The sequence below is a fragment of the Schistocerca piceifrons genome, chromosome 7, assembly GCF_021461385.2.
Source record: "Schistocerca piceifrons isolate TAMUIC-IGC-003096 chromosome 7, iqSchPice1.1, whole genome shotgun sequence".
Lineage (NCBI taxonomy): Eukaryota > Metazoa > Arthropoda > Insecta > Orthoptera > Acrididae > Schistocerca > Schistocerca piceifrons.
The window spans coordinates 412639025-412652965 of record NC_060144.1 but is presented as its reverse complement, the minus strand read 5'-3'; the positions used below and the strand labels follow the sequence as shown (position 1 = coordinate 412652965).

Genomic DNA, 13941 nt, shown 5'->3' with positions numbered 1-13941 from the left:
TGCTCAGTTCTCAAATTACATGATCTACAGAACCCCAGTTTATGGCATATGTACAGACATTCAAGAAAATATATCGGCTGGTAACTGCAAATGAAAAACTACTTAAAAACTATAGTACAATAAGAATGTTTGACAATAAATCAAAATCTACATAGGATACTGTAAAAAGCGAAAGAGGGAAAATATATGAAGAGCACAAAATTACACTAACAATGCTGGTAATACCACTATTGGCAAAGAAATATCTGCCAAGTTACATACATGATTACTTTGTAAATGTTTGCCAAACACCCACCTTAAATTTAGCAAAATAGGGTAAACTTAGGTACTGTATATCTGCACATGGCATGAGTTTCATTCCAACCAGTGAACATGAGGTAGTGAAGGAGATTAAAAGCCTCAAATGCAAACTGTCAGACAATGTAGATGATGTACAGGTGTCATTTACAACACATAACTGCTTCACAAATTGCAAAGCCCTTGGCTCACATTGTTAATTTATCATTCACTGAGGGAGTGTTTTCCCACAGATTAAAAATCTTGCAAGCGATACCTTTATTCGAGAGTGGTAATAGGCATACAGTTGAAAATAATAGACCCATTTCACTCCTACTGGCAGTCTCTAATGCAATTAAGAGATTAATTAAACAACAAACCAACAGGCAATTAAACAATCACAGTCCACTGAATAATAAACATCAGGGCTTTCAAGCAGATAGAAGTACAGAAACAGTGATAATGGATTACACAGATGAAATAGTGAGAAACTTGGATACAAACAATAGTGTTGTAGGAGTTAAGGGGATACACAAGGGTAGAATTTATTAGGCATAATTTTTTAATGGATTAAAATGTTCCTTAGAGAGAGTGTTTTTAAGATTCATTCACATAAAGTGTGCCATAAATATTAAAATATGTTAAAACTGCTGTTTACTGCATGGTAGTCTCGTGCATCAAAGAGCTTGAATACAACCGATGTAATACTATAATAGTTACTGATGAAATAGGGGTCCTGTTAGCTTCGGCTGGTGTCACAGTGAACATCAGTATCAACTAAAATACTATTCTCAACAAGATTTCTCTTCATAACAATTCATTTACAGTAAACAGTCTGAAAGCACATGCTTCTCTCATATCTGCATAACATGTCATTTCACTTGTCTTTTATATGAAGTAAAATGTGAGTGCTTGAAAATAACGAGCGAATGTATAGAAAATTTCAAAAGGTTCTCTTAATTGTGCAAAAAATGCTTCAACTGGTAAGCAGAAGCCAGTAAATCAATATTAATTTCAAGATAAGTGTGTTTCGACATTGGTGAAAAAAAGGCTAACTGGGTGGTGCCACCATTGCTGACTGAAGGTCTGTTCAATTTCAATATTAAAAAACATGAGTTCAAACTTATAAATGCTATTTTTAACAACATTTTTCGAGTTTGTGGGAGCTATAACTCATAAAACATACATGCAATTACAGTATACATTTTTGTAACTTGCAAGTCAACATTTTTTCTACTGTAGTAAGCAGTAATTTTGCAATATATTTCAATTCAGATTTTCAGTGCAGGTTCTTATAGCAACTGTTTTGTCAAAAAATAGACTCTTATTTCAGAGTGCCACCATTTTGTTAAAAACAATTTTTTTAAATATCCCTACCTACTATGTTAGCCAATATCATCAGTTTCATGCAGTTTCTGAAATTTTGTTCTAGGACAAAAATTGCGGCATTCGATGTCGCACCAAGCTCCCTCACATTCCACAAAGGCTTTCCTTCGATGTCATGTAGTGTCCTCTGTATGAAAGTGTTTTACTTAAAAGGAAACATAATACAATTTAAGGGTGTAAAATAAAGATCTAGATTCAGTTCTGTAGTTTGTTTGTTATTCTATTTTTTAAAATCATGATTATTGGTTCCAAAAATCAAGTGTCATCAATAATTTACATCTTCCTAGAGCTTTTATTCTGTTACTCATGAAACTCTTTTTGCAATGTTGGAAGTAAAAGGGCTAAAAGGGGTTGAAAACAAGTGGTTTCAATCATATTTGTATAGCAGATCAGAGATTATGGAACTCACATCAGCTCATTCTAATCATAAAATCATATTATTATCTGATGCAAAGAAAGTGTACTGCAAGGTAGCCTGCTCTTTATTTATATAAATGACAAACACATCTCAGAAACTGCAGCTGAGTTGATGTTTGCAGATGACATTAGTGTAATAGTGAGCAATGTTAAGGAATCTTTGTCCACAACAACTCATCAAGTCCTCAAGTCCTTCAACAGGCTGACCCTTATAACACACACACACACACACACACACACACACACACACACACACACACACACACAGATATTGAAAAGATGAATCAAAATTGATCAAGACTTAAACTGGAAAGACCTTGTAACCAAACTCTCCTCGAGACTCAGTCTGCATGTTTTGCTCTGAGAATTATTTCTAAAGTTTGCTCTTGAGATGCTGGTAGAATGGCTCATTTGGTTACTGCCAGTCCTTTGTAGCTTATGGAATAGTTTACTGGGGTAAAGTTAATGGATGATTAAATGAAATTTTTACATTACAGAAAACGGCTGCTTGACTCTTGTCACATACACTATGTAATCAAAAGTATCCGGACATCCCCCAAAACATACATTTTTCATATTAGGTGCATTGTGCTGCCACCTATTGACAGGTACTCCATATCAGTGACCTCAATAGACATCATGAGAGAGCAGAATAGGGCACTCTGCGGAACTCACAGGCTTCGAATGTGGTCAGGTGATTGGGTATCACTTGTGTGATACGCCTGTACACGAGATTTCCACACTCCTAAACATCCCCATACGTCCACTTTTTCCAATGTGGTAGTGAAGTGGAAACATGGAGGAACACGTACAGCACAAAAGCATAGAGGCTGACCTCATCTGTTGACTGACAGAGACCGCCGTCAGTTCAAGAGGGTCGTAATGTGTCATAGGTAGACATCTATCCAGACCATCACACAGGAATTACAAACTGCAACAGGATCCACTGCAAGTACTATGATAGTTAGGCGGGAGGTGAGAAAATTTGGATTTCATGTTCAAGCAGCTGCTCATAAGCCACACATCACGCTGGTAAATGCCAAATGACGCCTCGATATTAATTTCAAGATTAGTATTTCGACATCGGTGAAAAAAAGGCTAACTAGGTGGTGCTGCCATTGCCGACTGAAGGTCTGATCAATTTCAATATTAAAAAAACATGAATTGAAAATGTTGTGTGGGGTGACAAATCATGGTACACAATGTGATCATCTGATGGTAGGGTGTGGGTATGGTGAATGTCCGGTGAACGTCATCTGCCAGTGTGTGTAGAGCCAACAGTAAAATTCGGATGCAGTGGTGTTAAGGTGTGGTCATGTTTTTCGTGGAGGGGGCTTGCACCCCTTATTGTTTTGTGTGGCACTATCACAGCACAGGCCTACACTGATGTTTCAAGCACCTTCTGGCTTCCCACTGTTGAAGACCAATTCAGGGATGGCGACTGCATAATGCATGGTCTATGGCAGTGTACAAATGTGTGTTGATGACAATAACTAGACTCAGTGGCCTGCTAACCAACTGCGATTAAAACAGTTACAATACTTGTAACTGTGAATCCCTGTATACAGAGTAAGTAAGAATGGCATTGAGTCACTTTGGTGTCATTATTTATAATGCACTGCCAAATTCCATAAAGAGATGGGGAAGGAAACTACTTTTAGAGCAGTTTAAATTAGTTCTTTTTTAGAAGTGTTTCTACAATGTAAGTGAATACAGTAGCTTACAGGAATACTAGGTCCTCATTTATTGTTGAGTTCTTTTGACTCTCTTAACTGATGACCCATCTATGCTGTATTTGTCTTTGCGAAATAATGTTTCTGCTGTTGGTGGAGAAGGAATCTAGTATTGGATTGGTTGTGATGGATATAGTTGCAGCACATTTGTGTGTGTTACATGTTTCAGCACGGTTAAGTAGCATGTTCATGTGTTTTTATTTCTTCAGAAGTGTTTTACACCAAGATTTCACATTCTAGTTACATCACTGATTTACTTCTTGTACATGTTGCAACCTTAATGCTGACTATGTATTTGTATTCCCCTTCCAATTTCATATACCGAGAGAGAGAGAGAGAGAGAGAGAGAGAGAGAGAAAAGTGGCTATGTCAGTCTTTAAGCCCTAGATTCGCATTCAGGAGGAGAGAGAAACTTCCTGGCAGATTAAAACTGTGTGCCCGACCATCTTAATAGGGGTTTTCTCAAGTTACTGAGATAAATGTTGGGGTGGTTCCATTTACTATTCAATGGCAGACTTCCTGCCCTATCCTCACCTAAACCTATCTTACATGATTTTCGTTTTATATATGTATGTATTACTTCTGTAATGTCTCTGACATATTTGATACTGTTGCTCTGAATGGTCTAAGGACGAGTAAATAAATAATATCAATATCAATAATAATAATAATAAATAACCATATCCAAGTATTGTTCTTTGGTCTCAGACTGTTACAAATTTGAATTATGGGGAGAGGGGGGAGGGGGGAGGGGGGAGGGGGGAGGGAGGGAGACTGAGTGTGAGTGGGGGGGGGGAGGGGGGAGGGAGGGAGACTGAGTGTGAGTGGGGGGGAGGGGGAGGGAGGGAGACTGAGTGTGAGTGGGGGGGGGGGGAGGGGGAGGATTCAGAGAAGCACTACATGATTCATCACGGGTTTGTTTAATGCGGAATCATTATAAGCCTACTTAACAAAAATCCAATGGGATATGCTATAAGAAAGACACTTGGAACTTTGAACAATATCACTGTAAAATTTTTGAGAGTTTTCTTTCTAATGAAGAACACTTTCAAATTGCATTCAAAGTCCTTTAAGTTATTATGCAGTATTTTATAAAGAATTGCACAATAGTAAAAACATCTGTCAACCACTCCAATATCCTGAAGGTGCTGGAAGCCAATGAAGACAAATTTAAAAATAACCGAACACATGCGACATCCTTGGCCAATATTTTCTTCTGCTTCATACATTACTGGTTTCCTCTCTCAAAGCACAAGTATAGTGTTACACTAAGTGAGGAAGACACCACCTAGCACACTCTGCATCACTCCTCTCTCTGTGGTAGTCTATAATATGCTGGACAAAGCTTACTTGCTCTGCTGCTAACACTCCTTCCTATTTGTGCTTGAGAAAGTGTTACAGATAGTACTCCTCTGTAAAAGAAAGTGATACTACTCACCATATTATCTTCAACAGATTTGGTTATTAATATCTCCATTCTGTCTTGATTGATTATTGATGTTGGCAGTAGCACACGCGTGGGTATAGGTACTGGTCACACACTGTACCTTGGCTCTCCTCTGATCAGGGGAAGTTGGCTGTCTTTGTGCTGCTCTGAAATATGTATGCTCATTGCCAGCCTTATCTAAGTAACTGTATCGTGTGGCATAACAAGTAGCTGCTGTTAATATAGTGTTGGTCCATGTGTAGTGCTGTGTCTACTTACTGCTATTATTATTTACTGAAGTGAGTGAAGGGGCTGAACCCAGTTCTTCTACCTGCTCTTCATCATCTCTCATGTTGTTCTACCTGCTCTCCATCATCTCTCATGTCACTTCTACAATATATTAAACCATTATATATATATATATATATATATATATATATATATATATATATATATATATATATATATATATATATATATATATATATATCCCCCCCAAGCCATAAGCTGGTTGCTCTGGTAAGAGGAGGCAGGGCTTGTCTCAGATGTCAATGTGCTACACGCCGATCGCAAGATTTCGTTTGTGCTGTAATCCACACAGGTACCACGCAAACATGTGCAATCAGTAGAACATTTCAACTGATGAGGTTTTTCAGAAATAAAAATAAAATGCACAGCGAGTAAACATATACTGCAACTGGAGTTGCACAACACGCAAAAACAAAACAATCAATGAAATTTAGTGAATTTCTACAACAAAATGGAAAGAAGTCAGTCTAAAAGGTTAAGAAACCCTTTAAACTGTAGGAAGGAAACAGCTACTGCATTTGAAAATCCACAATATAGAAATGCAGTGCCATGTAAGAAAGTTCTCCGATGCTCTGCACAAAATAACCAATAATACTCAAGTTAGTGACATGGTGAAGCAAAAAAACGAGTTGTTGAAGATGCAAGAAAAGGCACAATTGAGATTTTGTCATCTTTTTATAACTGATACAAACAATGTGGCACATAATGTAGTTGATATTTGTATTGGAGATTTCACAAACTTTCTGGAAGAAAAAAAAACTCAAAGTATTTTTGATGTTATCACTGGCATGATTTAATTTACAACATATGAGCCCACAAAAAATAAGGAAACAAACACAAGAATTAAAATATTATATTCCCCATATATCAGAGATACTGAGTCACAGATAGCACAATAAAAAGACTGTCACAAATAAAGCTATCAGCCAGTAAGGCCTCGGTCAAGATTAGACGACAGACACACACTTAGGCCTATATACATACATACTCTCACAAATGCAATTCACACATACATGACTGCAGTCTCAGGCAACTGAGGCCACAATGCGAGCTGCAGCACCAGTGCATGATGGGAGTAGTGACTGGGTGGTGGCAAGGTGGAAGCTGGAGTGGGGAGAGGGAGGCAAAGTAGGGTAGGGGTGGCGGACATTGATGTGCTGTTGGGGAACACACACGGATGAGGTAGAAGTAGGATAGGACAGTTATGTGCAGTTGGGAGGTTAGACGGAGGGCAGCAGAGAGGTGAGGAGGGGCAGGGGATAGTGGAAAAGGAGAGAAGAAAAAATACTGGGTGCAATGGTGGAATGAGGGCTGTGTAGTGCTGGAATAGGAACAGAGAAAAGGGGATAGATGGGAGAGGACAATAACTACTGAATGTTGAGGCCAGGACAGTTATGGGAATGTAGGCTGTATTGCAGGGAAAGTTCCCACTAGCGCAATTCAGGAAAGTTGGTGTTGGAGGGAAGGATCCGTATGGCACAGGTTGTGAAGCAGTCAGTGAAATGAAGGATGTCATGTTTGACAGCGTGCTCAGCAACAGGATAGTCCACTTGCTTCTTGGTCACAGTTTGTCGGTTGCCATTCATGCGGACAGGCAGCTTGTTGATTGTTGTGCCCACATATAATGCAGTACAGTGGTTGCAGCTTAGCTTGTAGATCACATGACCGGTTTCAGGGGTAGCCCTGCCTTTGATGATATAGGTGATGTTTGCGACTGGACTAGAATAGGTGGTGGCGGGAGGATGTATGGGACAGGTCTTGCACCTATGTCTATTACAGGAGTATGAGACATGAGATAAGGGGTTGGGAGCAGGGGTTGTGTAGGGTTGGACGAGTATATTGTATAGGTTATGTGGATGGCAGACTACTAATGTGGTGGGGGTGGGGAGGATAGTGGACAGGACACTTCTCATTACAGGGCATGACGAGAGATAGTCAAAACTCTCACGGAGAATGTAATTTAGTTGCTCCAGTCCTGATCGTACTAAGTTACACAGGGAATGCTCCCCTGTGGCTGGACGGTGGGACTTTGGAGGTGGTGAGAGACTGAAAAGATAAGGCAGGGGAAATTTGTTTTTGTACAAGGTTGGGAGGATAGTTACGGTTTGTTTTTGTATGCTGTCTGCTAAGCCATTTGGAAATTGTTTGTGACAGTTGATGGGCCATGAGTCAGTCATCGAATACCCCGATGTTTTCATTGGACTCTAGGGCTACCTCTGAGGCCCCACATGTGGTAGTCGTTTGTGTTTTGCCGATGTTCAATGTGAACGAGTGGCAGGTCGAATTTCAGATGGACACAAGAGTGAATCAACCTTATTAATTTGGATACGTAGAGGATCTTGTGGTGCCCAGAAATGAATTGGATACTCCATCAGGATGTGTCTTACAGTAAACAGTGCATTCTCTTGCAAGAGCAATTCTCCATGTCTGAGCCTTACAAGAATGTGGAATGGCACCTTACATTGTTTGTGGTCAACTCACCATTGGCGCAAAATATCTTTGGGCTCGACGCCTTTACCATTTTCAGCTTTCATGTCATGCATTTAGTGTCTCAGTACAACCCTGTGACCGATTTGAACTTCTTACTTGGTGCTATAGTCCATTGTTCAACAGTATCTTTGGAACCGCAGAAAATTTCAAGACGTGTTTCTCTTAAACTGTTGGCAGTCCCAAAATTGTCACCTCCACCCCATTCCATTCGCCAAGCACAACAAGGTAAAGACTGACTTGTTCCTTTGACAGGACTAGGATGTCATTTCTCCTACTTCATTGAGACAGTGGACCACTCCTATGGTGGTAATTCAGAAGCCTGACAGCACCGTGTGCCTTTGTGCAATTTTAAACAGACGGTCAATGCACAATGTGTCGCAGATTCTTATCCAAATCCATGGCAGGCAGACTTGTTGGTGACGTTATCAAGGGGAGGGCTTACCTGCAGTTGCCACTGGATGCAGTTTCTTGGACTTTCTTGGTCCTCAAGACACCCTTCGCACTCTATCAGTTTAATAGCTTGCCTTTTAGAATCTCGCCTGCATTGTGATTTTAACAATGATATTTGAAACTGTTGGTTCAAGACATTCCCTATTGCGTCAATTCCCTTAATGACACCTGGGTCATGGGGCCTAATCAGGAAGAGCATTTATGGAAATGACAGCTGGTTTTCCAACGCCCCCTGGATAATGGCCTTTGTTGAAAGCTGGAAAAGTGCAATTGTCCTACCCAGAGGAGCTTGTAAAGACAGTCTCATCCCAATGGAAGGCCCCCTTTCAAGGCCATTGTCAAACTACCAGTGCCCAAGAACCTGAATGAGACACGGTCGTTTTTTGCTAATATTTCATATTATGCTCAGTTCACTCCGCAGGCCAGCTTCTTAACCGGCTTCACTATAAGGGCATTAGGCTTATCTGGTCTGCAGATTGTAAACTGTCTTTTCAGTCTCTCAAGAAGCATACGTGCTCTGCTCCCTGCCTGACTTCTTTTACACTAAATAAGCCTTTGACTCTGGTCTGTGATGCATCCCAGTATGGCACTGGTTCTGTCCTGCCCATCAGAACGGAGACAGCACTGTACAGTCCATCGCTTACGCTCTGAAGACACTATCTGCTTCACAACAAAACTACTCACTGGTGGAAAAGGAGGCACTACCTATTATTATCGGGGTCAAAAAGTTCCACATCTTGCTGTATGGGGTGAGTGAGGTTCCTTCTCATCACTGACCACAAGCCGTTGGTTTCCTTATTTCGCCCTCATTCCAAACTGCTGGATAGGACTGCTCAATGGTTGCAGCAGTGGCCCTCCCTCTCAGTAAGTATTCTTATAACATTTGGTAATGCTCCACATTCTTATGAATTTCTTCAAGCTCCACTGACCAGCATGCCAATGCTGATCCATATTTGTAGCTAAGGGTGGGACCTGGTCCAGAGTTTGAGTGGCAAGAAGCTCTTGTGTTCACACCAGATGTTGCTTTGCAGCAAACCTTGTTGAATTTGCTGTTGACAGCATGAGAGGTCGTGACCGCCATGGCTGCTGACTCGCTTTTCTGGAAAATCATTTCAGTGGTCCTGGTGGGTGGGCTGGAGCACGTCTCTTCAAGTGTGGCTCCAGCATGACATATATTTTTTCTCCTCTATACTTCATTCAAAGGTGTCCAGGGATGCTTGCCACAGAGGACCAGTGCCGACAAGTGATTACCCCCCAGTGTTGTGTCCTTGCATTTGCAGTTGTTGCATGCACTGCACTGGGGTATGTCTCAGATAAAGGCATTGGTGTGATGTCACAACTACTGGCAAAAAATTGATAGTGATATGGACATTTATTTCTTGTGGGTGATGGCTTAAACAGTTTTGCCTATTAGAACTGTATAGGTTTAGTGGAGATGGACCTCCTTTCTATATATGGTATTTTTTATAAGGTTCCGATGACAAACTGAACAATACTACAGTCTGAGATCAAGGTTAGGGTCAAGGATGATAGTTTGGATGAGAGTTGGGGAAGCCAACGAATGAGTCACAACAAAAAGCTGTTTTTGTCAAGTTTTATGGTGACAGACTAAGCTATAGCACAGCCCACAGCTTAGGATTGTTTGTCAGATGACGATTTGGTTTGGAATTATTGAAGACAACAAATGTGTCATGGCTACCTTTCATTTTATATATAGGCCTACTACATACTCAATAGTTACATTAACGTGTGTGATCAAAACCCCAATTTTCCCCACAGTGTTCTGTTGTTTTTAAGTTTTAAATATATCGGACAACATTAACAACAAGAACCCCATTAGTTTGTTGGATTTTATTTTGTTAATGTTTTTGTACTGTTAGTGATGTCAACCTCTGACCATTTCTTAAAGCTTGTATCACAGTCACTTTAATGAGGTCATCGGCTGATTGGCATGGTATCGCGTTGTTAACTAATCTCTGAAACAGATTAATCACTTGCTTGCAACATTCATTGTTACAATATGTATATCTGAGATAATCATCATATATGACACTGAATAATAAAAGAGCTGTGGATCACGGCTCACTAGTTGCTGCATCATTTATCTCAACTGTTTTTCATGGAAATCTGTTCCATGTAAAGTATATATTAGTAGTAGTAAAATTATATATAAAAACAAAGATGAGGTGACTTACCGAACGAAAGCGCTGGCAGGTCGATAGACACACAAACAAACACAAACATACACACAAAATTCAAGCTTTCGCAACAAACTGTTGCTTCATCAGGAAAGAGGGAAGGAGAGGGAAAGACGGAAGGAAGTGGGTTTTAAGGGTGAGGGTAAGGAGTCATTCCAATCCCGGGAGCGGAAAGACTTACCTTAGGGGGGAAAAAAGGACAGGTATACACTCGCACACACACACACACACACATATCCATCCACACATACAGACATATAATATTTACTTCAATATACCTTAACTACAGTAGACTAATATACAGTTTTTAGTATATAACCATAATATTTGTGCGTTGCTTTCATTGATGATTATTTAACGCCACAGATTACCCTTGGTGATATGTATCTGAAAGTGTCAGTGTAGAATATGATTCCAGTATAGTCAAGAATCTAACAAAGAAAGCAGCCTTTTGTTCGGTAAAAGTTACGTACTTGCCCATCTTGCAAGTTTCATAATTGATGGTCAGTGTTGTTGTTATCATCATTGTTGTTGTTTTTGTCATCAACTTTGGTCTGAAGACTGGTTTAACACAGCACTCAATGCTATTCTGTCCTAGGTAAGTCCTTATTTGTGCATAACTACTGCGACCTACATACATTTGAACCTACTTACTGCAATCAAGCTTTATCTCCCTTTACGATTTGTAACCCTCAACACTTCTTCAGTTAACTATATCTCAATGTTAACTATTTCTTAATGTTCCTTAAGCTATTGATTCTGTCTATTTTCTGTCAGTGTAATAAAATGTATGTGTTGCTTCAGTCATCATTTTATTAAAAACTAATGTAAAGCAATATCAGTGAATGTAGTAAGGAATATAATATACAAAACATATGACTTTTCTATCCCCTTATACTTTTTTTTAATTGTACAGTGTAAGTTGATTTACTTCCACAAACAAGTCTACTTCTCTAGTAACCCCTATTCAGTTATAAATCATGCAATTGTCTAAGCCAATCGATGAGTGCATTGTGCCAACAAAGTGCCATATACTTGTTACAACAGGAACATGTCATATTCTGCAATACAAGAAATCAAATCATAACAGTGACTGGATTGTGAGTACAGTGTGTTCAAAGACAGTTTCAACTATTACTCAAGAATGGAAAAAGAAGAACTTGCTAACAAGGATGCTGAGGAGTCAAATGCAGTGGTTTCTCAAAACAGAATCTGTCAGATAATCCACAAAATTGTTGTAAAATTTTTCTCAATAATTGAGCTAGGACCTATAATATAAATCAGGAAGCCCCTGCAACCACAATTTTTGGAAGAGAGTGGAGAGGCCAATTGTACTAGGCCTATCTCATACAAACCTGTTAAAGGTCTGTTATTGTAGTTGTTTACAATAGCTTACAGGGGTCACTATGCTCTCTCTGTGGACAGTATCCCAGTAATATATATGAATAATATATTTAATACAGTGCATGTGGAATCACATAGGTACTCTCTATCAAATATATAGTTATTAATTTGCAATATTTAACAATTTCAGGAGTGTACGAAACACTTGTTGTTGGTTCTAGGGGGCCTTGATAAGTATTTGCTTCAATATCTCAAACAACTATCGTACATATCTCAAGCACAGAGTGTTGTCTTGGCAATGTTTGTTATCAGATGCCTTTCAAAAGCATACAAAAGGTGCACCTGGAAGGATGATTCCTTTCCTTTACAAATCTAATGTTAAGTTTGGTTTACAAGACAATTTGTAAGTTTACCTGTTGGTGTTCTGCTCAGGACAGTATATTCTGGTGGCACACTTTCTCCAAGGGTTGGAAAATATACAGTGATATCTGTTATTGGTGGCTGATTGTAGTTCGATTTCAGATGTGCACTGTCATGAGAAAATTCCTCCAATGGCTCAGGATTTTCCGGTAACCCGGCTACCACGAAGTAATCGGCAATTCTTTTCTCATCCATCGTTATTCAATAAAACAATAAACTTAGGTACAACACTGATTTAAACGTTCAGTACACCAGAAAAAAAACACTTATCACATATGAGTTTTTTAGAAGCATAACTTCAGGCACTTGATTATCATAGTTTTTTGAGTGGGAACACACAAACAAACGGCACGGACTATAAAAGTTAATTTACACCTTTCCTTTGCGCACAAACGTTACGCCATGGTTATAACTTCAACGAAAACACATTCGAGTGTGGAGGTTATGTCATCTCTTCCTTCCTTGTCTCGTAAAGTTACGCATGATAGTTCTCCTTTCCTGCTTTTGCGCGCTGCTGACAAATCCAGCGCTTCGTGTGTACGAACTACATGTGCATTGCATGCGTCAATTAACGAAGAACATCGGCGATTCTATTTTCTTCACTCATCCACAAAACATCACAAACTAATGAAATCCACGGGATAACATGATAGTCGTGCATTTTGTTATTTTTTTCCAACGCTGTACAACGACGCCGATCTCATGTCATCTCACAATTATTGTGTTGACGAAACATCAACTGTCGCAGTAACTTCTTGCGCTTCAGCAAAATGATTTCATCTCTGCCACTGCTGCCATGTTGACTTCACCAAGGTCGTGACAAGCGAATGAGTCAATAGCCGCTAAATTTAAAATTCGTTTTCCCTACACAGAGTCTCAGCGCTTGTTTTCATCGTAAGGTAACAGCTGCAAAAAACCAAACATACTTATTGATAGGTGAGGACACACAACATGGCACAAAACATGGTCACAGTTTTAAACTACAGAAAAAGACTGTAAGAATAATAATAAGAGAATAAAGTAGTACTCGGTCTCATAGTAAACAGCTATTGGGCATTCTTACTGTGCCAAGTGAGTACCGGTACGTCTATCCTATCAATATGTGGTACACATCAGGGAAAACGTTACTATGTATTTCGCCAATAATTCTACACATAATCATGGAACAGCATTTACCCACGGAAACAAACAAAAAACCCAAAATAATATATCAGGTAGCAAAAATGAATAACAAATCGCCAAAGGAAATGAAAGAGACTATTAAAATTCATCTGTTTAAAAAGGTAGCCAAACTATTCTGTATACTGAATCCGCAAACTAAGTTGACACTCAGCGCTGTGGATGTTGGGGCGACCAAAAAGGCATGTACAGTCGCTCCAATCAGACAACACGCCGAGTGCCAACTTTGTTTGCTCGTATTATAAGCAATGCATACTACGCAATTCTACTATTACTATACTACTACTTCTACTAATTAAAGATTACTAAGTGG

The 13941-nt window shown here is 39.4% G+C and overlaps 1 protein-coding gene across 3 annotated transcripts in view; it reads right to left on the bottom strand.

Moving 5' to 3' along the window:
• LOC124709135 (DENN domain-containing protein Crag) overlaps positions 1 to 13239 on the bottom strand; it is a 333511-nt gene extending 320272 nt beyond the window's left edge. For all 3 annotated transcript variants that reach the window (XM_047240798.1, XM_047240799.1, XM_047240801.1), the window contains exon 1: positions 12443 to 13239. In XM_047240798.1, the coding sequence (XP_047096754.1) occupies positions 12443 to 12644 (202 nt within the window). In that variant the 5' untranslated portion in view covers positions 12645 to 13239. The remainder of the gene's footprint in view (positions 1 to 12442) is intronic.
• Positions 13240 to 13941: the final 702 nt, after the last annotated feature.